The 25,322-nt window shown below is 34.8% G+C and overlaps 1 protein-coding gene across 1 annotated transcript in view; it reads left to right on the plus strand.

The window, feature by feature from the left end:
* Positions 1-25,322, plus strand: part of LOC115229192 (cadherin-23-like) — a 46,181-nt gene that overhangs the window by 372 nt on the left and 20,487 nt on the right. Inside the window, exons 2-7 of the mRNA XM_036499132.1 lie at positions 4,690-4,768; positions 14,489-14,610; positions 15,441-15,629; positions 20,605-20,769; positions 22,689-22,844; positions 24,600-24,661. Of these exons, the coding sequence (XP_036355025.1) occupies positions 20,758-20,769; positions 22,689-22,844; positions 24,600-24,661 (230 nt within the window). The 5' untranslated portion in view covers positions 4,690-4,768; positions 14,489-14,610; positions 15,441-15,629; positions 20,605-20,757. The remainder of the gene's footprint in view (positions 1-4,689; positions 4,769-14,488; positions 14,611-15,440; positions 15,630-20,604; positions 20,770-22,688; positions 22,845-24,599; positions 24,662-25,322) is intronic.

Here is a 25,322-nt window from a genome sequence, read left to right on the forward strand (position 1 = left end):
GAGATCCAACATTTGAAGTTCGTGCTTCACTACCTTGTCCCATGTCTTCTTTGGTCTACCTCTACCACAGATTCCATCTACAGTTAGAGATCAGCACTTCTTTACACAGCTGTACTTGTCCATGCACATCACATGACCATACCCGTGCAGTTGTCTCTCTTGCACATCACATCTGATGACTTTTATGACTTACAAGACATCAACACTTTGTTGTACATGGACACTGACATTATACATCCGAGGAAGCATACTAGCTTCATTTCTTTCAAGCCCATGCATGTCCTCAGTAGTCACAGTCCATGTTTATCTATGTTTATGTATAAATTCATGTTTAATTGTTCTGTATGTATCTCTGCGTGTTTGTATATTATGCATACATGCCCACACCATCATTTGATCTTCACATTTCCATGCTTGCATTAGTTGGATGAAATTTATGGAGGTAGATTTTTTTTTTTTACAGCCAGATACTCTTCCTGATACCAACCTTCACCTTGTTTCCAAGTGAGGTGATATTCCCTGTGGCCAGACATGTATTTCTGTCGAAGACTGGAAACAACTACATGGCTTGTATGATGGTGTTGATCATTTACAATCTTCATGTGATGTCAGGACAAGGGTATACACATACACACATACACACACATGAAGAAACGTCATATATATATATATATATATATATTATATATATATATATATATATATATATATATGTATGTATATATAATGGTCTTCTTTCAGTTCCCATCTACCAAATCCACTCACAAGGCTTTGGTTAGCCTTTGACAACTGTAGAAGACACTTGCCTTAGATGCCACAACATAGAACTCGACCCAAAACCACATGATTGGGAAGCATGCATCTTAGCCACATCACCATGTTTGTGCCTATATATCTATACATACATGCACATACACAGCCATGTCTGTGCATACACACACACACACACAGATAAGTTTATGTGGGTGTGGGTGTGAGTGCATGTCTACATATATCTATGTATATATGTTTATATATATATACCTGGGTATTTTCTGTGTGTGTTTATGTCTTTATGCATATGTATGTCTATATGTGCTGTATATATCTGTGCATGTGTATATATCTATGTTTACCATTCAATATATGTGAAAGTGGTTATTGTGCATATAGTTGGTACATGTTTGAGTGAGTATGTATATCTTGGCGTGTATGTATATATATATATTATATATATATATATATGATATATATATGATATATATATATAATATATATGTATATATATATATATATATATATGATATAATATATATATGATATATATATATACATATATATATCTACTATATATATGGAAATCTGTGGGTGTGTTCGTTTGTGGCGTTGTTATCTAACGCCTCCTACATCATTTTATTGATTTTGACGAAACTTGAAACGTAAGTAGAACTCAAGTCTGGAAAATTAGTTACATACTTAGATTGTTGAAAAATATCGACAATAGGGCCCCTGGAAGGCTTTCTTATATCTACTATATATAACTAATATATTATTTTTAAACATCTAAGGAAAATGACCCATTTGCTCCTGAAACGTAGCCTTATATATAACCAAGGGAAATAACCCATTCATGTTTGTAGATTTTTTCGTATAAATGAAATTGAGTATGTTTATTTCTTAGTATTTGAACTATTTGTGTTATTTTCGCAATTTATCCAGTACAACTCTTAAACAAGTAATTAGTATTTTCCTAAACAACAGATTTACTTATTTCAGTTAGTGACTTATTCACGAATATACCAACACTAGCACTGCTGAGGGTAATATTATTGTGAATGCACAAAAACGTTTTTCAGAGTTATTTAATTTGAATTGTTATTATCTCATATCTGATTAGCCTGTTATTACATAACATGCTTCACGATTTTAGTATACATGATGTTCTAACAGCAAAAGCAATGCCTGGTTCTTCCTTGCAGCCCTCAGATCTTCCACTCCAGCAAAAGGTTTAACCACCTGTGAATTCAGAATATTGACCTTCACTGAGCAGTTGTGTTTCAGATAAGGCAACAATATCTATGCTATATCTATCCAGCTACTTGGCTATAACTGCAGATCATTTTCGAGGAAGTGTTTCTGCTGACTCAACATCTAACAATGTGCGGATGTTCCAACAACCAATGTTTAGTGGTTTAAACCTCCTCCCTCTTCTCCTTGCTGTAACATGATGATGACCAGGCACACACCGTGGTGCCATGGGACATCTGCCAGAGCAGACCCCATCACATGTTCCAGAGCCCTTATTGCCATTTACATCAGTACAATTTCTACTTGGCATTTGAATAATTGTCTTTTAAGGTTTCAACCAGTCATTTTTGTGATAGGTTTTACTTTTTGAAGTGATGTCTGTCCAGGATAATTTTTATAATGGGGAAAGGATTTTCAGAAATCCAATCCCACTCTCTGAATATGGACAACATATACTCGAAAATAAGAACTAGTCTACATCATAGAATATTATCAGTGTCACAGGTTTTCTCTGAGTTTCCCTCTCCAGAGAGATGCTGTTACAACAGAGGGGCCTCCCAGTGGGCCAACCATGTACCTGGACACCAACCCAGGTATTCCCTGTTCCCACATATACATACATGCATACATACACATTTTTTTTTCTCCTGCAGGGTGTCCAACAATTGCCTCCCTCACCAAGCAAGCTTGATGGGTTTGCCAATTTAGTTGCTGATGACCCAATCATGCAATAGGTTGTACTGTGTTACATGTTACCAGTAATGCCCAAGAGCAATCTGACATACATACGTACATACATACATACATACATACATACATACATACATACATATATACATACATACATACATACATACAAACAACTGGGAACTTCCACAGAAAGAGTGGAAGAAGAAATGAAGGTAGAGGCCTGAGATCTGTTCAGACAGCCTTCGAATGCTGTGTGGTTTCACTCAGGTACCACCTGTTGAACAACAGCAGCAAAAATAAATGTATAAATGAGGTGCTGAAAGGTGAAGTGAGCAAAATTGTATGAATTGGCAGTGAGCTGCTCAAGAAGCACTCTCTCCCTGATGATCTCGTATACAGCCCCAAAACAGCTGGGCTCTCTTACCTCAGAGAAGACCTGGGTTGAAAGCACTCAGTATAGAAAAAAAAAGACCATGCATGGGTATGAAGAAGACAGTAGAATTGACATGAAGTGCAGCCACTCTTGGACACAAGACCACTACATCACATCACTTTGAAGGCTATGCATTTGCAATCCAGGAACAGAAGATTGCCACAAACTACCTGATGAACAAGAGAGACAGTGATGCTCTTGTAATCCCCAGGTGCAACTGCATGTGTAGGCTATGTTATGTTTCTGTGGAAGACATCTCGCATGTGATTAGCAGCTGTCTTAAAATGTCATCACAGAACTACCTCCCTATGCAACATGATGTTGCAAAAACAATTTACAATGCCATTAGTATGAAAGACTGTCCTGAAATAAGCTTAGAAAATACCTCTGCTAAGAAATACATTCATAAACACCAACTCAAGAAATACTTGTGGAATATTCCCATCAAAACTTCTGTCAAATGTAAACATAACATATTTACATTTGATGGATATTTGTCATCATCTTGTTCTCATTCCTAAAGTATTTTTTAATCTTCTTCTTCTTCTTCTTCTTCTTCTCCCCCGCCTCCCTCCTCCTCCTTCTTCTTCTTCTTCTTCTTCAAGTCACTGTCTGAAATCGAACTCAGAATCTTGGGGTTAAAGGCCCACGCTCTTAACCACTATGCAATATGCCCACGAGCATATGGTGTAGTGGTTAATCACTTATTTTACCATAGTGCAGGAATATTTCAAAATGTTCTCTCTCTATGCACTTGCGGAGGAAAACACAAGCACATTACCATTGATTTGAATGAAACTTACATCAATGAAAATATCCTTTTCTTCCCTCTTTTTAAAGCCTAGGATCTTTATTTCTATTGAAAAGAAACCCATATATATTGCTAATGATGCTTTTTTGGTTTAGCCTCCAGTCATCCCCAGTTCAACAGACCTATAAGCAAAGGCATGACCATTCTATCTTAACTTCAGAAGTAGTGTATCTTGGACTGGTTTACAGGGTGGTAGCACTAGGTAATGATATGTATAAATACAAAGTTATTATTAGTTCAAATATACTTGGTACACATTCGAACCCATAAAAAAGCCTTTCACTCTACTTTGTGATGGAGAATATTTCTCACTGTAGACAAATGGCGTAAATACACCAAATTCATCTTGCAGTGCCTACAGCAAGAAATTTTCTCAATGACAAAACAGAATGAATAGCTTTCTTATTGGTTCAAATGTGCTCCAAATATTTTTGAGTTGGTAATAACCGTGCCCTTGGACTAGTTTATCTAATGTCTCTTTCCATTTTTTGTAAGATGTTAGAGTGAAATTTGAAGGTTATTAGGTTGTTATTTCTTTCAGGCCAAATGATAAGGTTGAGTTTGTCATCTTTTTTGTTTGCTTATGGCTTGGATAATGGGAAAAGTATCAATTTAAGAAATTTTGATTTTTTGCTTAGTAACATTTTGCACCTTCACAAAAACTCAAAGGAAACCATTATTATAACCTTTTAATACATTTTGGAATTATTTTTGCTATTCAATCACTTCAGTTATTTTTATTTCACAGGGAACTCTCATCACTAAAGTGACAGCTGAAAGCCGAGACAGAGGCATACCGAATGATATTGGTTATGAAATTATTAATGGTATAATTTCCATGATTTATTCTCTAAATCTTGAAATAAAACAAAATGCAATACTGTGCTTGATTCATTCAAAGAATTTAGTATATATGTACATATATACTAAATGTATCATATAAGTAAGGATGCCAGTGGAACCTGCTTTAGATACCAGGGCAAACAATGTAACAGAATATGGAGAATTTATGATAAAGGAAACAGAACGAAGACGTTGTGCAAGACAGATACATTTCAAGGGATGATGTTTGTAGAGACTATACTATGTAGGGAGTTAGTCAGGAGGGTTAGGAAGGCTCTGAGGAACACCAAACTTAATTTTGAGCTTGTTGAGAAATCAGGTCCTTTGACAAGACCACTTGCTGCAGCATGACCTGCGTGGTATTTATCTTTAGCCCCAGTATTAACTGTAAGACCAAAGAATGTGGTTTGCATCATAAAGTGCATGGAGGGGGATTGTAAGAACTGGAATACAACATACATCTGGGAGACTTCTAGGAATTTACAAGAAGCTATCAGACATTAACACAGGTTCTTGTCATCCAGCCATCGTTTTCAAGAAACTGGTAAAGGACATCAGCAGAAGAATATCTAGTCTATCTTCAAAGAAAGAGATTTTTTATGCTGCCACCCGATACTACAGTGAAGTTCTGGCTGCCAGTGGTTTCAAGGATAGGATTAGTTACATGCCAGAACTTAGTCCCACCAAGAGAAAGCGCCAGTGGAAAGTGTTGTGGCTCAAATAATCCTTCTCTTTAAAGGTTAAAACCTGAGTAGGTAAGATTTTTCTTGGCTTAGTTGATAAAGACTTCCCCCATACAAGTAGATTCAGCAAAATATTCAATAGGCATACCCTAAGAATTTTCTCTAGCTGTGCACCTAGTGTAAAAACGATTTTTTAGGCCCACACCCAAGACAGGCAGGATGCTCAAAGAGGTATAACACAACATGGCCACTGCATGGCTGCTGCAACACGGAGACTGTCATATATGAGGCAGAAGTAACAGTCAAAGGACCTAATGAGCAACCAGACATTTGAAAATATGTAGGAGCAACCAAAGGCCCCTTCAGAACCCTCTTTTGCAATCATAAGTCCTCTTTCAACATCCCGGAGACATACCATCCCAACCCTGGCCAAGCACATTTGGTGTTTGAAAGAAAATGCCTCCAAATATAGTATAGATCTAAGAGAAATGTAAACCATACTTTAATAGCAGCAAGAAGTGCAGTTTATGTCTGGCTGAGAAAAGAGGGATTTTAAAGAGCACCCAACACCCAGGCTTTTCCCTGAATAACAGAAACGAAGTGTCTAATCCTTGCCCACATGAAAGGAAGTACATCCTATCATATCTGTCTGTCCCATTATGCTTACTGTCATCAGTCCCCCAGCCTCGACTTTCCACCAATACTCTAACTAAGAATTTGACCAGAACATTCACAAATTCACCCACATACAAACACACACACTCCAACATGGCAAACACCTAACAAACAGACCATTTCCCACCAACTCCAATATAAGCCTCACCATCAATTGTACCCCTACATACACTGCATGCACACATAAGCCCCCACGACCTTAACCAGTACAGAAAGAAAATGCACTGGCAAACACAGTAATGGATGCCTAGACCCCCTACAAAAGTTATACATACTATACCACTACACATATGCCACTCCCACAAGAACACCAACCTGAAAGACGAACACAATTTCCACAGACACTTCATTATGGCTCTTTCTGACTTACAGCATAACCAGCCATGTGATGATGTCTCAGTACCAATGGACTATACTTTTAACTAAATCCCCTACTTGGTTTGTTTCATAGTCTTTTCACAGCAACCACAAACCAAATGTGTCCTTTCACCTCCAACAATAGAGAGCATTCACCATATTTCATCCTATAGTGGCTACCTCTGATGAGCATAGGGTTTTATAATTGGATTGTTACCTAACATTCAATTGTACCTTTAGCTGATTGGCAAGATTGGCTATGGTGGTTATATAATATTGTACACTTCAGATATTTTATATGTTTGTGTGTATATATATATATATATATATATATATATATGTGTGTGTGTGTGTGTCTGTGTGTGTGTATTGGGTCATCCCATAGATAATATGGTTTGTTTATACTTCTTTTATTTTCAAAATTAAGATAAGTTCTTTTTTAATCTAAAATATACTCTCCTTGATTTTCTATAATGTTCTTCCACCTATCTAGTAGATTTGCAATGCTCCTTTACTAAAATTCACTTGTCTGTGATGAAAAATACTCCTCTAGTACTGTTTTGACCTTGTCTACAGAATTCATATTATTTCTGTCCAAATGATTTTGAAAACTGCTGAATAAATGATAATCAGATGATGCAGTGTCTGGTGAATATGGTGGGTGGGACATCTTTTCCCATTCAAACTACTCTAGCGTTTGGAATGTCATCTGAGCATTATCCTGATGGGAGAACACCTTTTGTCTTGAAACAAATGATGGTCACTTGTCTTCTGGTGCTGACTTAAACAACTAGTTGAATGACTAAATCCAAGATCTTCTGTTCGTTCCTCAACTGTTACGATAGGATTTAGTTCCCCCGGGGTTTCCAGATGTCCTCATTGAGCTCTACAGATCTTCCAGAATGAAGCACGTCTTCTAGGCTGTAGTTCCTAGCCCAGAATTTCTGGCATCCCCGTTGACACTGGCTTATGAATATTGTCCGATCCCTATATATGCATTAATATTCCTCATATTTTCTGTTGCACTGTGCCTTTATTGAATTCATAAAGCAAACTATGCCAAATATGCTCCTTTGTCACTTCCATTATCGCTTTGAAAAGATAACTGTTAAAATCGAAATTCACTCTTCAAAATTTGCACTAAGAATAAGGACAAGGTAAAATTACTACCAGCTTTTATAACAAGTTGATGCAGGTAGTTTATCTTGTCCCTCTGTGACTTTTAGCTCATGCAATTGGAAAACTGCATTATTTATGGAATGACCCAATGTTGCTATTATGTTAAACTGTCATGTGTCCAAATTTGGCTAAATATGTTTTATTCAATATTTATTTTTGTTTGCAATAGCCAGGTCTTTTGGTCAAACAATTGTATCTCCAGCTGCTTCAAATGCCAAGATATCAAACATTGTAAAAGTATAGTCCAACAGTTTTGCTATGGAATGGTGAACCTATTATTGGTTTTCTGGAAAAGCAACATTTTGGACTTACAACACTTTTGCATAATAGTATCGATATATATATGATAATAATAATTGCTTTAGTAACGAGAAGATGAATTTGGTATTAATCTTTATTTTGTACAATGGTTATTTTGACCCATTCTGCTACTGTCCTTTATGGGTGGGACTCCTTTCAACATGTTGCATTGCATCAGTTTTGCTGTCTGGGTCTCATCAGATACATCTACACATAAAGATGTGTCTCACTAAAGATCCCATGTTTTGGCTGTCATGTTGTAATATGCCTGTCTGGTTAGGAAACTGTGCCAGTGCACTACTCAACAAATTACCACACTAATCAACACATACCCATTAGTCAAAATTTATATATACTTATATTAAACTTTTTAATACTTTTTGATTGTTATATATATTTAGAAAAAAAATTATAAATATAAATTAATAATTTTAATTTTAAATTTAAATTTAAATAATTTAAATTTTTAAATTTTATATTTTATATATTTTGTATATTATATTAATTATTTTTATTATGTTTTGGTTTATGTTTTTCACTGTTTGATTTACTTAATAGGGGTTTTATCTCTATATTATAATTCTGAAATGCGAAAAGTTTGTTTGTCTGGTTTTGGCATTGAAACGTGTTAAAGGGTACTAGATTTCGTCGGATTGACTCCAAAATTTACAGGGACATGTAAAATGAGGTGAGGATGTGAGTGGGCTAGGTTAAAAATCCCTATCTTAAAGGTGTGGTTACTAGGGCAAAAAAAACGCACACTTTCACAAGTCATCTCTCATTCTCTGATCTGCCTGTCTTCCTCTGTCTCTCTCTCTCTTTCCTCCATTCCTTTCACTTTCTCTCTATAACATCGTTTGACAGCATCTACTATCTTTCCCCCGCCGCCTTCACTCTTTTTCCCACATCCCCTCTCTCTCTCTCACTCTAGGTCTGTCTGCTTTCATAGAGAGAATTATTATCACCACCACCACTACACAATCATGAAAACAAATATTATGAATCAGATATTTATTGGGTTAATTTATATATGTGTGTGTGTTCTATATATAAATATGTATATATAATGTATATATACAAAGTGTATATATCTATATTTATATATATATGTGTGTGTGTATATATATATATATATTATATATATATATATATAATATATATATATATATAATTTGTATACATTTGTATATATATAGCGTACACACACACACACATATATATAATGCGTATATATATACATATATAAATTTAATGCGTATATATATATATATATATATATATATATAATGTGTGCATTATGTGGTTGGTTGACGTGAAAATATGCTCACCTATATTAAAAGTGCTGGCAAGTTTGCATGGCAACTATTTTTTTCCTAGGACAAAATTCCTCATCTTATAAAATGTGGCCCAAGCAGACCCGAATGAAATTGGGTTATATTAACCAAAATGTGAAAAGGGGTCTAAATGGGGCTGGAAGGGGATTAAAATTTACATGAGCAGGTGCTTAGGAATTCTCTGTTACATCAAGCTAAAAAATTTGCGCCAGCCTTTTAATCGTCAATGTGTTGCCATCCATGATGAAGAAGTTTTGAATGCTTGCCACGGTGAGTCTACTGTCGTGAGAAAGAATCAGTTCAAAACTTGGTGTTTAGGAATTTTCTTTTACATCAAGTTCAAAATTTTATGCCAGCCATTAAACTGCCACTACATTGCTGTCGTCATTAAGAAATGCCAGCCATGGTGACTCTACTATCCTCAGATTCTATCCCTTCAAATTTTGGTTTACAATATTTTTTTTACTTTTATTCAGCTCGCAAGTTTGTCTGTCCTTTTTAAATGTTAGTGTTTTGCTGTTTGCCTTGAAGCAGATCTTTCTATTGTCACTGCCTGATATTTACGATTGATCTTTCAAAATATTTTCTTTCTCAACTTACTCAAGATCTTTTGTTGTTTATAAATGGGAGAGAGAGAGACAGAGAAAGATAGAGAGTAAGAGAAAGCGAGGGAGTGTCCAAGAGAAAGGAAGAGTAAGAGAGTGAGAAAGTGAGAGAGAAACAAAGAGGGAGAATGAGGTGATAAAAAACAAAAAGGAAGCAGCAGAAAGTAAGAACCACACTCTTACCCCCGCATAGAGTGGGTCACCTTAAGCTAGTTTATATATATATATATATATATATATATATATTATATATATATATATATACACATACATATACATATACATATATTACCATTGTCATCATCATTTAATATCCATTGTCTATGCTGGCATAGTTTGGACGGTTTGAACTGGCAAGCTGGGGAGCTGAACCATACTCCAGTTTAATTTGGTATGGTTTCTATAGCTGGATGCCTTTCCTATTGTCAACCACTTTGCAGAGTGTACCGGGTGCTTTTACATGGCACCACATGGGCGATTTTACATGGTGTCACACAGACACTATTATCTGGTGCCACAAGGGCACATTTATGTAGTACTGTCATGACAGCTTTTTATGTGGCACTAGTAGAGAACTCTTGCAGGTCGATCCTCACCACCAGGGGTGCCGGTCTTAACACTTCTGCAGCAGGGCATGGGTATTCTTGAGCACAGCAAGGTGCCAGGCATCTCGGTCTTTTGTCATCTTACATGAAAGTTTCAGCATCCTGAGGTCGTTCTTCAGTACTTTGTTCCATGTCTTCCTGGGTCTCCCACTTCCACGTGTTCTGTCTACTTTGAGAGATTGACACTTCTTTATGGAACTGATGGCATCCATCCGCATCACATGACCAAACCAGTGCAGTCTTCTCTCTTGTACACTGCAACTAATTCCTAATATACAATATATATATGAATATGTATATATATATATATATATATTTCAACAATTGAGGGCAAAATTAATTAATTATTAATCAATTTCACCAAGTGTTCAGTATGCAAAGGGACCATTCAAGGCGAATTCAAATTATTACATTATATAAAAGGGCTTAGTAAAATAAATTACTTTGCCGCATACTGAACTCATTAGAAATAGCAGCTAAAAAACTTTTTTAAAGCTATTTCTAATACTTAAAGAAAATCTCTCTCATATATAGTGTTTGCTTAATTCAACTCACAAAAGTTTGGGGGTAAGGACATCGAAAAATCAAATGCTAACCTTAGCATTTGATTTTTCGATGTCCTTACCCCCAAACTTTTGTGAGTTGAATTAAGCAAACACTATATATGAGAGAGATTTTCTTTAAGTATTAGAAATAGCTTTAAAAAAGTTTTTTAGCTGCTATTTCTAATGAGTTCAGTATGCGGCAAAGTAATTTATTTTACTAAGCCCTTTTATATAATATATATATATATATATATATATTATATATATATATATATATATATATAATAATAATAATAATAATAATATCCAACCCCAAAAAGTTCTACCAAGAACTTGGCAAAAATAAAATAGAAGTCACTGCAGCACCAACGGCAGAAGAATTGGAAGAATTCTGGAGAGAAACATGGTCGGCGAACGAACAACCAAATAAAAGGAGTATCAAAATAACAAACTCAGCATCTGAACAACTTTGGACCCCCATAACAACTGAAGAGGTCACCTAGGCACTGCAAAGACTAAGCAACTGGAAGGCACCTGGGCATGACAAGATCCCCAACTTCTGGTTGAAATATCTAACAGGAATGCACAAAAAGCTGGCTGAAAACTTTAACAGCATACTAGCAGAGCCAGAGACAATGCCTGAATGGCTCACGAAGGGGAAAACCATCTTAATTCCCAAATCAAATGAGACAGCAAAACCAGAAAACTACAGACCAATAACCTGACTCCCTACTATGTTCAAGGCATTTACTGCAGTGATATCGCAAAGGTTGAACAAGCACCTGGACGAAAACAAACTGTTCCCAGAAGAGCAGAAAGGATGCCGCAAAGGCTCATATGGCTGTAAAGATCAACTAATGATTAATAAAGCCATAACTGAAGACAGCCACAGAAAGAAGAAAGGCCTCAGTATGGCCTGGATTGACTACAAAAAGGCGTTTGATAGCATCCCCCACACATGGATCCTCGAAACACTAGCTATTAACAAAGTAGCACCAACAATCATAAAATTCATAGAGCACTCTATGAATAAATGGCAAACAGTCCTACACCTCCAAACAAAAGAGGGACTCATGAAAACCAAAGACATCCCCATTAGAAGAGGAATATTCCAGGGACACACGCTCTATCCACTCCTTTTCTGCTTGGCACTGTCACCTCTATCTGATATGCTAAATAGAACTGGATGCGGATATAAATGTTATGGCAAAATGATCAGCCACCTTTTATATATGGATGACCTAAAACTATACGCTGCAAATGACAAACAGCTGGAAACACTATTAAAGACAGTTCATGGATTTACCAAAGAAATAGATATGAAATTTGGATTAAAAAATGCGCCAAAGTAACCATGAAAAGAGGAAAACTAGTTAAGAGTAGCAACATCACACTAGATAAAACCAATGAAATAAAAGAATTAGACCAAAGCCAAACTTACAAATACTTAGGAATCCATGAACTAGATAAGACACAACACACACAAATGAAAGAGAAAATAAAAAAAGAATATTATAGACGAGTTAGATCAATACTAAAAACAGTGCTCAATACTAAAAACAAGATAATAGGTATCAACACTTTAGCTGTCCCAGTTATAAGTTACAGCTACAATATCCTTAACTGGACACGAAATGAACTGACCAAAATAGATAGGAAAACAAGAAAAATAATGACAGGATCTAGAATGCATCACCCAAAATCTGACATAGAAAGAATATATATACAACGTATAGAAGGTGTTAGAGGCCTTATACAGCTGGAAAACTACTATAAAATAACCACCATAGGACTGCAAAAATATCTACTTCAGAAGGAAGGAAAACTGATACAAATAGCGGCAAAACACGAGCAAAACAAAAAACTGTTCTCAGTATTTAAGGAAGCTGACAAATGCAAACAAGAAATCATACCACCTAATAAACATGAAGAAGAAGAAGAAGAAGCTGAAGAAACAACAAAAGCTATGAAACAAATGAAATCCAAACTAAAAATAGAACAGCAACGTACCATGATAAAACGATGGCAAGAAAAGCCCCTTCATGGTAAATACTGGACTAAACTAAACGCAAAAGAAATAGACAAAGAAAAATCCCAGCAATGGTTAAGAAGCTCAGGACTCAAAGCAGAAACAGAAGGATTTTTAATTGCAGCACAAGACCAAAGCCTCCCCACCAGAAATTACCAAAAACATGTAATGAAAAGAAATATTACAAGTAACTGCAGAATATGTGGAGATGGACAAGAAACAATAAATCATATTATCTCTAGCTGCCCAGTCCTGGCTAAGAAGGAATATATTCACAGACATGACAGAGTTGGAACCTACATACATTGGAAGCTATGCCAACATTATGGAATAACAACAGAAAAAGATGGTATAGGCACACACCAGAAAAGGTCACAGAAAATGAGAAAGCAACCATACTCTGGGATATGCCGATACACACAGATAGAGAAATTAAGGCCAACAGACCAGATATAGTTGTCAGAGATCATGAAGAAAAAAAATGCTTTCTAATTGATGTATTAATACCGGCAGATGACAACGTGTCTCTAAAAGAAATGGAGAAACTCTCAAAATACAAATACCTGGAAATAGAGGTAACTAGAATGTGGAATCTGAAAACAGAAACAATTCCTATCATAGTAGGTGCATTAGGCATGATAAAAAAATATTTAGACAAATACATAACAAAAACACCAGGACATACAAACACATATAACATACAGAAAATTTCACTACTAGGTACTGCACACATCTTACACAGAACACTTTCCATACAATAACCATCAGAGCATCACAACAAATCACAACACATACCCAAGGCACACAGAACTGCGCTCGGTAGTGAAGTGAAAGCACGCTATAAAAATAAAACTACTGAATAATAATAATAATAATAATAATATTAGGGAGTATAACTCCAAACTTACAGGGTAAAATTCAATTTAGTATTAAATCAAATTTCACAATATAAATATATAAAATATAAATCAGTGATAGAATCACTATTATGCAACTCAAACAGTGATAGACATAAACCAATACATAAATAACAAGTAATATATATAATAATTTTTTTTATGTCTATCACTGTCTGAGTTGCATAATAGTGGTTTTATCTCTAATTTATATTATATATATATATATATATATATATATATTATATATATATATATATATCCAGTGATCATATATCCTATCATCAGCATTGCTTTACACCTTAACAGAAAAAAATAAACTTTTAACTTAGACTCAATCTACACACCTGTTAAAAAAATACCATGAACAAGTATAGGGTAGGCTCTGCTGTCAGGCATAATTTAATTATAGATGATTTTTAACTGAATCCTATCTGAAGCATTAATAAAAAAAGAAAAGAAAACTCTTCTTTCAAACTTTTGTTTTATTTTTCAGATTCTTGTTCAGCCTTTTCTATTTCCAATAACAGTGGTGAAATCAGAATTGAATCTGATAATCTTGACCGAGAAGATCCTGTAATTGATAAACTGAATGGCGTCTGTACTGTTGAAATAAAGGTATTTTCATTTATATACTATTCTTCATTGTTTTTTACAGGATGAAGCAATAAATTAACTCTTTGTTTCATTTTAGCTACCTAGCTATTAATATTGGTTTCAAATTTTGGCACAAAGCCAGCAATTTCAGGGAAAGGGGCTAAGGCATTTACATCATCCCCAGTACTCAACTGGTACTTATTTTATTGACCCTGAAAAGATGAAAGACAAAGTCAACTTAAGTGGAATTTGAACTCAGAACATAAAAACAGAAGCATCTAGATATTAGTATTAATGGACAAATAGTCAATAGATAGAGAGAATCATTCAAACATTGGACAAGATGCTCTGCTCTATTTGGTTACAACTTTGCAGTTTCTGAGTTCAAATTCTGCCAGAGTCAACAACTTTGCATTTCACTCTTTCAGAGTAGAAAAATAGGTACCAGTCAAGTACTGGGGTCAATCTAATGATCTATATCCTCTGCAAAATCTTACGATCATGCGAAAAGAAATCAATGTAATCCAACAGATAGGTGCAGGAGTGGCTGTGTGGTAAGTAGCTTGCTTACCAACCACATGGCTCCGGGTTCAGTCCCACTGCATGGCACCTTGGGCACGTGTCTTCTATTAGAGCCTCAAGCTGACCAAAGATATCTAAATTCAAAGGAATATAGTATGGAATCTTCAATAATATCATTGTAAAGAAAAAGAACAAAGAAAAACGAAAGTAAAAACTCACAAAAAATGCTGTTGAGTGCATTATGAAAATATTTAAAAAATAAGTTATTTCATCTTTATTTAGACTTAGGCTTAAAATCATCGACCAATATTTTCTCTTGTATTTTATAGGCTTATGAAATAAAAAATAACCAAAAAGGTGATAGTGTCACGAAAAACATCACAATATTTGTAGAAGATGTGAATGACAATGATCCCTTGTTCAATAAAAAATCTTTTACTGCAAAGGTCAATGAAAATACTACAAAGGATAATCCAGTAACAATAAATGAGATTATAACTGTAAAAGACGAGGATACGGTACTGAATTTTTGCATTTCTCACATATTTTATTCTTCTTCTTCCTATCATATCTTTTGTATTATTTATAAATATTTCAGTGTTTTAATCTTCCATTTTTTAGAAATAGCATTGTGCTGAGCCCTCTCAAATAAGAAAATTGAGTGTGAAAATTCGTTTTTGTGCGGATATTGAGTTTAAAATAGTGTTGCTTTCGGTTTTTGGTTGTTTGTATGAAAACAACTTGAGCAGGTATATTTTTAAAAATTGTGCATTGAATATTTAGATGCAATTGATAAATATTTCACTCCTGATACATACAATAGTTAGGTTTGAATTAGAATTGTATAATAAACAGCTGTGTTGTAGTTTGTTGCATGAGTATAACATAATAGAAGAGACATGTATTTATTTTGTTATCAATTTAGTTACAATAAAATTGAAGGGTCTATTGGCAGCTGAAGTAGAAACAAGAATAGTGGGACTATTCACAGCAATCTGAATTAGTTACAGAGGGAATTATAGCTCAGTTGATTAGGAATAGAATTAACCTAGATGAGACACAGTTTGGTTTTGTACCTGGGAAGAGTACCACAGATGCCATCTTCCTAGTGAGACAGCTGCAGGAAAATACTTGACCAAAAGTAAGCCATTGTACTTAGCCTTCACTGACCTGGAGAAAGCTTTCAACAGAGTTCCCTGCTCTGTTAAATGGTGGTTTCTGAGGAAGTTAGGAGTAAAGGAGATGTTGTCAGTAAAGTGAGAGTCGGGCATAAATACAGTGATGAATTTAGCGTACAGGTAGGAGTTCACCAGGGCTCAGTTCTTAGTTCACTCCTATTCATCATAGTGCACCAGGCCATAACAGAGGAATTCAAAACTGGATGCCTGTGGGAACTACTGTACACTGATGACCTCACCTTCATTGCAGAATCTGTAGCAGAATTGGAGAAGAAATTCCTGGTATAGAAGCAAAACCTGGAATCAAGGAGCCTTAAAGTTAACCTTGCTAAGACCAAAGGTGTTGCTAGCAAGAACACAGATAAGACTCTCTTTCCATTAGGTAAGTGGCTCTGCTCAATTTGTAGGAAAGTGATTTCATTCACTGCACGAAATGTAGGTTATCAACCTATAAGAGATGCAGTGGAATCACAGGTAGATTAACAGATAAAGTCATCTTTGTATGTGGCAGATGTGCATAAGCAATAAGCACTAAGAGCACACCGGACTTACACACTCTCAAATGCCCAGGATGCTCTCTCGAAGTAGTAGATAGCTTCTGTTACCTAGATGACCAAATTAGCAATGGTGATGGATGCTCTGAAAGTATTGCTTCTAGAATAAGAATAGGATGGAGGAATTTCAGAGATCTATTACCTCTGTTGGCAACAAAAGGACTCTCTCAGAGTGAAAGGTAGATTGCATGATGCCTGTGTATGAATGGCTATACTCTATTGTAATGAAACATGGGCTCTGAATGCAGAAGACGTGTAGATAAGAGAGAAATGAACACATTATTCTCAGCTGGATGTTACAGCAAAATGCAAATGTGTTGAGAGAAACGTTGGGCATAAGAGGAATCAAATGCAGCATGCATGAGAGAAGATTACATTGGTTTGGATATGTGATGCATATAAGACAGTTGCATAAAGAAGAGCCAGTCACTGAATGTGGATGGCACCTATGGAAGAAGGCAACCCCAGGAAGACATGAGATGAAATGGTGATCTCTGATCTCAGGATGTTGGGGCTCATGGAGGAAATGACAATGGTCCGAGATGTCTAGTGATATGAGGATGTAGAGAAGATCACCCATGCCAGTGAATCTGATCCCAAACTGTTTCTCTTCTCTTCCTCACATTTCCTCTTCATAGCTATGATTATCTCCCACTCACCAATCTAATCCTTTCAACACTGCCCACTCTATTATTGCTCTCACTTGTCCCCTCCCCCTCTATACCCAGATTCTCACCAGTTACAGCATTACAACATTCCCCACTCACACATCCTACTTCTTGGCAACACTCTACCTGCACCTGCCATCATTCATTTCTTTCTTCTTTCCTCTACCATCCCATCTATGCCCTGATCTTTGTTCCTTGCAAGCATACCCTAGCACTAACTGCCATCCCTCTCTTGTTCTTTCTGTCTCCTACTTTCTCTCTCTCCCTTACTCTTCCTTCTTGTTGAATAATCATGAATTTCCTCTACAACAACAAACTTGTTTCTGTCCTCATTCTTGATCAATCTCTCTCCCTCCTTCTGTTTAGGTAACCATGTCTCTCCTGTACAGCAGCACATCTCTTTCTTGTTAACTCCCCCTCTCTCACTAGGTTACCATGTCCTACATCTTCAGCAGCACACCTGTTTCTGCTCTCATTCTCGTTATTTCTCACTCTCTTTCTGTCCTCTTCCTCTCTTTCTCTTTCTCTCTCTCTCCCTCCCTCTCTCTGGCTTGGTAACCATTTACCTCCTCTGCAGCAAGACATCTATTTCTGTCTCCCTGTTACAGTCTAACCTTTCATCATCTGACACAAGAACACCTCCTCCAATGCCCCCTCAACTTTTAAAGATTCCTTGTCTTTCAAAATTACTTAGTGTCCCTGCTTGTACAGGTGCCACTTAAAAAGCACCCACTCCACACTGTAAAGTGGTTGATATCTGGAAGAGCAGCTAGCTGTAAAAATCATACCAAAACTGACCTTAATTCTGCTGATGTCACATAAAATGCACTCAGCCCACTCTGCAGAGTGTTTGGTGTTAGAAAGGGCATCCAGTCATAAAAAACCATGCCAAAACATACACAGAAATATGACACAGACTCCTACTTGGCCAGCTCCTGTCAAACTGTTCAACCCATGCCAGTATGGAAGGAGAGCATTAAATCATGATGATGATCATGCAAAATGTTGCTAGAAATCCAGAACTATTTTGAGATTTGCTTTTTAACATGAATTTAATGGAAGAAAGAAAGTTTCTCCCTGAGGTCGTCTCTAGAAAGAAGGACTATAAACTATAAGTAATATTTGTTAAGGGACTAAGGCAGCAAGCTGACAGAATCGTTAGCATGCCATGCAAAATGCTTGGTGGCATTTCGTCCATCTTCATGTACTGAGTTCAAATTCTGCTGAGGTCAACTTTGCTTTTCATCCATTTGGGAGTTGATAAAATAAGTACCAGTTGAACACTGGAGTTGATGTAATTTAGTTAACCCCTCCCTCAAAATTGCTGGCTTTGTGCCAGTTTTTGAAAATAATATTTCTTGAGAGACTGGGACAGAGACAAAGAGAGATAATGGTAGCAGTAAGAAATAGAGAAACACTACAATATGTATGAATTATAATGAAGTATAAGGACCAGGTTTAGTTAAAGAGTCTGGGCTACTGTCTCTTCAATTATGAGTCAAAATTTACTGTTATTTATATGTTTGCCTCTTAACTCTTAAATGGTCAAGTACCACACTGAGCATAAAGACTACATTCTCAAGAATGATTCTTGCAATGATTAGAAGTTGTGACTGCGTCCTACATATTTTTTTAATGATTCCATTAAAACAAATTATAGAAGGAGAAAAAATCTTTTTACCACTAGTTTAATTTTCTGTGATAGAATAAGAATGATTTTCATTATCACTAAGGCAGTTTTTTGCCAAAAAGTTAAAACTCATAAAAACGTTCATTTCAAGGTTAAAACCAAAGATAAAAGGTATTTTTTAAATGATTAATCATTGTAACAAATCACTTTTTAAAGTTAATAAAGTTAAAATCAAGTAAAAAAAAGTTAAAACAAGGTTTTAAAAAAGATGAAATTTCTCTAAAAAGTAATTTCTTTTTAGATTCTGAAAAGAATAAATAAATTTATTGATATATATATTTATGTATTGATTAAACCTAAATTTGATATATATTTCTGCAAATTTTTAGTAGAACTGTTGTCTGGGGCTATCACTTTGGAGCTCTTTTTAGCACTCCCTATGACTTGTCCTACCTTTCAATTTTTTTTTTATTCTCAACTCATTTGTTTCTGTAATAGTAATTGTTGTTGTTGCTTCTACTTTTGTTCTTGCAGTTGTAGCTGCTGCTGCTGTTGTTCATTCAGTTGTTGTTGTTTCTGCCATTGTTCTGGCAGTTGTAGCTACTGCTGTTGTTGCTTCTGCCGTTGTTCTGGCAGTTGTAGCTGCTGCTGTTGTTCTTTCAGTTGCTGTTGTTGCTGTTTTTGCAGCCCGAGCAAACCAGCCAACAAATTTTCCCAAATTTTGCAATTTTTATTTTCCGTAAATTCACACCAAAAAAGCTTTTGTGCGTTTGTTAATTCCTCATTGACACTGTTTTCATCCTTAATGTTGGATTGTTATAATATCCACTCAGGTATAGTAGCATAGTTAGTAAGACAAGTAAGACTACAACTATCTATGACCATATATTTCATATTCTCTCTCAACACTGACAGACATCCTCTTATTTATAATGACTACCACATACCATTTGTCATGTGGGATGGGTGAACGATTATTATTCTTATCCCCACAACAAGAATACTCATACATCACAAAGTAATTAAAACTAGAGAGAGCTCCTAAATGTTTATGGATATATTAATAATAATAATAATAATAATGATAATGATAATAATAATAATAATAATAATAATAATAATAATAAGCTTAAAATGAAGTTAAAATGTGTCAAAGTAAAAAAGTAAGATTTAAAAATTATGAAAATAAGGTTAAAATCAAGTAATTTTCAAGGTTAAAAAATGTTTCTTGACAATTACTCATATAAACAAGACAATTCCAAACATTTTTCTATAAATTTTAAGAAAGACAAAAATTCCCTGAAAGGATAGCTTTTATATTAAATTGTTTAAGAATTAAGTTTAGATCAACAGTCTAGAAAATTATAACTTTATATACAATTTTGTCTAAGAATATATATTTTTTCTTCTCATTCTACTAACATAATGAAGTACATTTTTATGTACTACTTCATTTGTTTTAGGTGGAGTACAGTAAATTCAGTCTTAGCTTGAAAACTTTGGATGGTAAACCATTCACTGCTCTTAAAGTTATTCCAGTAGAATCAGTAATAGAAACAACTATAGCTCTGAGTGTTAATAATCCTGATGAACTTGATTATGAAAAGGAAAAACAAATGACATTTAAGGTAGGTATGTTCTTGAGTTTAATTTGAATGAATGTAACTTGATATAAGCATGGGATGAAATTTAGTATTGTACAAATAAACTTCAAATCTGTTGCTATCCCCTTCATATTTTATACATTATCCTTTAACATAGCTTACTGTCATTTAAAAATATGGTAAACAAGTTTTCCAATTTTAACATATAGTGTGCAGTGCAGTGAGATAAAGGAGTTCACTTTATTATCACACAGTCTTAAGTGGTATCTCAACTTTACCCATAGGTATAGGAACCCACAAATTACATTAGTGGTCAGTTTTCTTTTGCTTCCACACACTGTGTGTCTTTCTAGCAAGCAACTTTTCCTAACACTCTCCTAAGGTCACACAAGCTTCATTTTTGTCATTCTGCTTCTACCACTAAACTGCTGACTACTACTATAACCTTGTCCACTGACCCTGCATGTGAATAAAAGCTGTAAACAATATTTTTCTTTCCCATGTTTAATTATTACACTTGTTATTACACAGAGTTTGAACAATTTAACCATAACATAACTTATTACAGTTGTGTTTCGGTGTTATCACTTTCCCGCATCTGCATTTATCACTCTTTGATACACTTTATCTCGCCAAGTTTGTTGAGGACATCACAGGATGCATGATTCGTAAAACTTAGTTGTGATGTACTCCGTTTTGATATTTCATCCCAATTCATCTCTCTGTCAGTTAGGTACTTTTCTTCTCTTGTCATTTGTCCATGTTGAGAAGCTCTCTTTGAAAAACATTGAGGGAATAAATAAAAGAAGGAAAATGGCAGTGATTATTTGTTGATGCTAATAAATTGTCCCATATCTCTGCACTTTCAAAGACAACTGGGCTAAAATATCTTTACTTGAAAAAATAAGTAAGGTTTAACAACAGGAAGAGCATCTGACTGTAAAAATAGTTCCTCAATAAATATTGAATCCATGTGAGACTGGAAAAGCAAACATAAAATGAAGAAATGAAGAAACAAATGTTCAATTCAACAGATCATATCTTTATATGTATGGTACAGGATTGAAGCATATTAGATTTGAAATCTAATAATTGTAAAATACCACATGGCACATATGTATATAGGTGAAAGCCATGAGTATTCAGGGTTGGTTACAGGATTTCTGTAATGTTGTGTTTCTTCTTAAACTTCTAACAGATCTTTTTGAAGAGTGTCATTTTGTTAAAATATACTTACAAATTTTCTTGTGTGCATTTTCACTAAGTTTTGCTATGAGCTCAGAGGAATTGTTTTATCTATCCAGCCAGTATTTAAAGCAATTAAAATTTAATTATTATCAAAATATAGAGATAAAAAGGGCACGTGGAATACTTTGTGATGTCCTAGTTCAGTGGCCTATTATTTTGAACCTCTTGAGTTATGATGAAGTCAACCAATAGGATTTTACTTCAGGTTTTACATTTCTCAATATTATAATGATAATGAAGGGAGAGGAGAAGTTTTTGAAGTCAAAGCTGAACATAGCAACAATGATAATAATGAGGATGTTGATAGCAACAATGATGACGACAACAATGATAAGAGATTAACATTTTTTCGAAAATGAATTACATACTTTGTTATTGTTGTGGTTGGTCTCAGGTTCAGTCCCACTGCATGGCATCTTGAGCAAATGTCTTCTACTATAGCATCAGGTTAACCAATGCCTTGTGAAATTCCGTCAGTGGAAACTGTGTGGAAGCCCATCGTGTGTGTGCATGCGTGTTTGTTGTCCCCTCACTGCTTGACAACTGGTATTGATTTGTTTATTTCTAACTTACCAGTTTTTTGGGGGGAAAAAACGATAGAATAAATACCAGACTTGAAAAAATAAGTAATAGAGTCAATTTTTTTTATCAGACCCTTGAAGGTGGTGCCCCTTTTTTATTTATGAATTTTCCAGATTGTTGCTGAAGATAAAGCTTCATCTAAAGCCAGTGAAGCTAATGTTACTCTAGAAATATTGCCTGTGGATGAATTTCTTCCCCAATTTTCTCAGCAAAAATATCAAGTAAATGTCTCTGAAGATAAAACTGTTGGTAATCTGATCACCATAACTGTAAGTATGAAATAATTTCCCTTTAAATATTTAAGACAAATTGTTAATAATTCAATAATTTTATAGACAATTAACATCATCTTTAAAATGCATATATACAGTCTTTATATCTCTACCATGTTTTTAATTGTTTGATCACTGATCATCTCAGGTACATTTTCTCGGATATGTACATACTGACCACTGTACATGCAGCAATAGCCTATGGATAAGGACTTTATCCTGAGCTTAGGAAAAATGGTTTTGAATCAAATCTAGCATGGTATCATGCATATATCAAGTGGTATAATAAATGATTATGAGCAGAAAGCAGCCTAATCAGAACATTGTGTACATATAAAAATATACATCTAAATAAGAAAATGTATAATCTTATTAAATTCACTTTATTTTTCAACCACAATTATTCATGAGGCCAATTTAGGCTCTTTTGTATTAATGTGATCAGAGATGCATTTTCTGTTGTATAAAAAAGTTGTCTTTAGATTTTTCCCATGGTGGGATTTGAATTTATAATTGTAGTCATTTCTAAAGTTCTATCTAACCAACAGTAGTTACAGAGTTAGTTTCTGAGATAACTATCACAACCATTTTGTGCTGGTTTATCCATATTTGTATGAGTTAGAAGTGTTTTCCACAGTACAAAATTTCCCTCTTGTTTTAGTTCTTTATTGTCCCCTTGGTGAGCGGTTCCATCACTTGAGATCGATCAACAAATTGTTGATCATGTATAATTGGACCTTACTTTGCATTTTGAAGATCTGTAGGGTCAAATGAGTGTGCTGGGGTTGCTTAGGTTTAATTTTTGGATGCTGATAAATGAAGTTACACAGTACCATGAGATGGTCTTGGAAAGAAATGCTTTTCAATTGCAGTAGTACTAGCATGGTTGTTTAACACAGAATCCAGAGAACTTTTGCTGTGTCTTGTTGATTTGGCTATAAGATGAGGCAGAAAAAAAATGTTCTTAATGTTGAAAAGTGTCTTTTTTTATGCTTTATCCAGGGTCAAGATGCAAATTCTATATTCCAAAAATATTTATAGATTCTTTCACATACTTGTTCTTTCCCTTGCTCACTCACTTACTTCCTTCCTCCTTCCCTCCCCCCTTTCTTTAACTCTGTGGAGGAGTGAAGGGAGACATCAGAATCGGAAGCAAGGGAAAAAGAGTGATGTCAGGACTGGAAGTGAGAGGAAATGGCATCATGTCAAAAGTGAGACATTTGAAAAGCTACTTTCTTCATCAAGATGTTGATGGGGACAGACATATGGAAGGGATCTCAGAGGGAGAGTAGTTTCTGGCCAGGAGTTGGGGTAGTGTACACATGTAGGTATGGCCAATGAATTCCACTGATCCTTGTGAAGTGAAACTTGATACACTTTTCTGATTTTCTTTTGAGGTAAGAGCATTCTAATTTTTTCCTTTCCTTCTAGGAATTTGCAATTTATTTATCAACAACAATATTACATACCCACATCCATAGATATGTATACGTGTATGTCAACATGACCAAACAGTCTGAGCTGACATTCCTGAATCATATAAGTAATAGATTGCATCACAGTTTCTGTGTATAGTCCTTGGTTGGATATAAAATTCAACCAGTGGACCCATAATCTTGCAAAGTGTCCTGGTACCAAAGGAATTCAGGCTGCTCCTTCTAGTTTTAAGTCCTAAAATTCATCATTAATTAATTTGTAGTATAATATCTTAGCTAATTTTTTCAGTTATGGAAATATTTATTTATATTTTAGGCTACTGATGATGATTCAGGCAAAGATGGAGAAGTGACATATGCAATATTTGGAGACAATAGGTGAGTAAAAAATATTCAGATTGTGATTTTATTTGCATATGAAAGTTGAAATTGTATCTAATTGCTGGTTCCTTTCTTTGTATCTTACATTTAGCATTGCTTTATATCATAAATTTTAATTTGTTGATTACATTATAAAGTAAAATGCTAGACATATACTTATAGATGCATGAAAAATCAATCTTTCTTTCAAACAAAAACATAATTATTACATAGCAATGAAATATTATCATAACACCACCTAAAAATAAAGATAAAAGTGTATAGCACACAACTAGAATTTTAAAATATGCTCCAAATACTAGGCCTTGCTATCTCTGAGGTAGGGTAGGTTTTCCTTGTCAAAAACACATACTCAATATAGTAAAGATTGCATCAAATAGACTGACCTTCCCTTTCAGGCACCCCCGCCAAAAAAAAAGAAAATACTTCATTCTCCAAAAATTATTTACCTCGTACTAAGTTGAAGAAAACCTCACAACTGTGTGTTGTGCCTATATTGGATTACATAATTTTTTTTTTTATATTTTACTTAATTTTTTTGTCTTAAGTTCAAATCTTGCCAAAATCAATTGTACCATTCTTTCTCTGGGGTTGATAAAATACGTTGTAGTCATGTTTAAATGAATTCAAATATATGTGTATGCAATCTTCATGCATA

The sequence above is a fragment of the Octopus sinensis genome, unplaced genomic scaffold, assembly GCF_006345805.1.
Source record: "Octopus sinensis unplaced genomic scaffold, ASM634580v1 Contig12074_ERROPOS162614+, whole genome shotgun sequence".
Classification (NCBI taxonomy): Eukaryota; Metazoa; Mollusca; class Cephalopoda; order Octopoda; family Octopodidae; genus Octopus; species Octopus sinensis.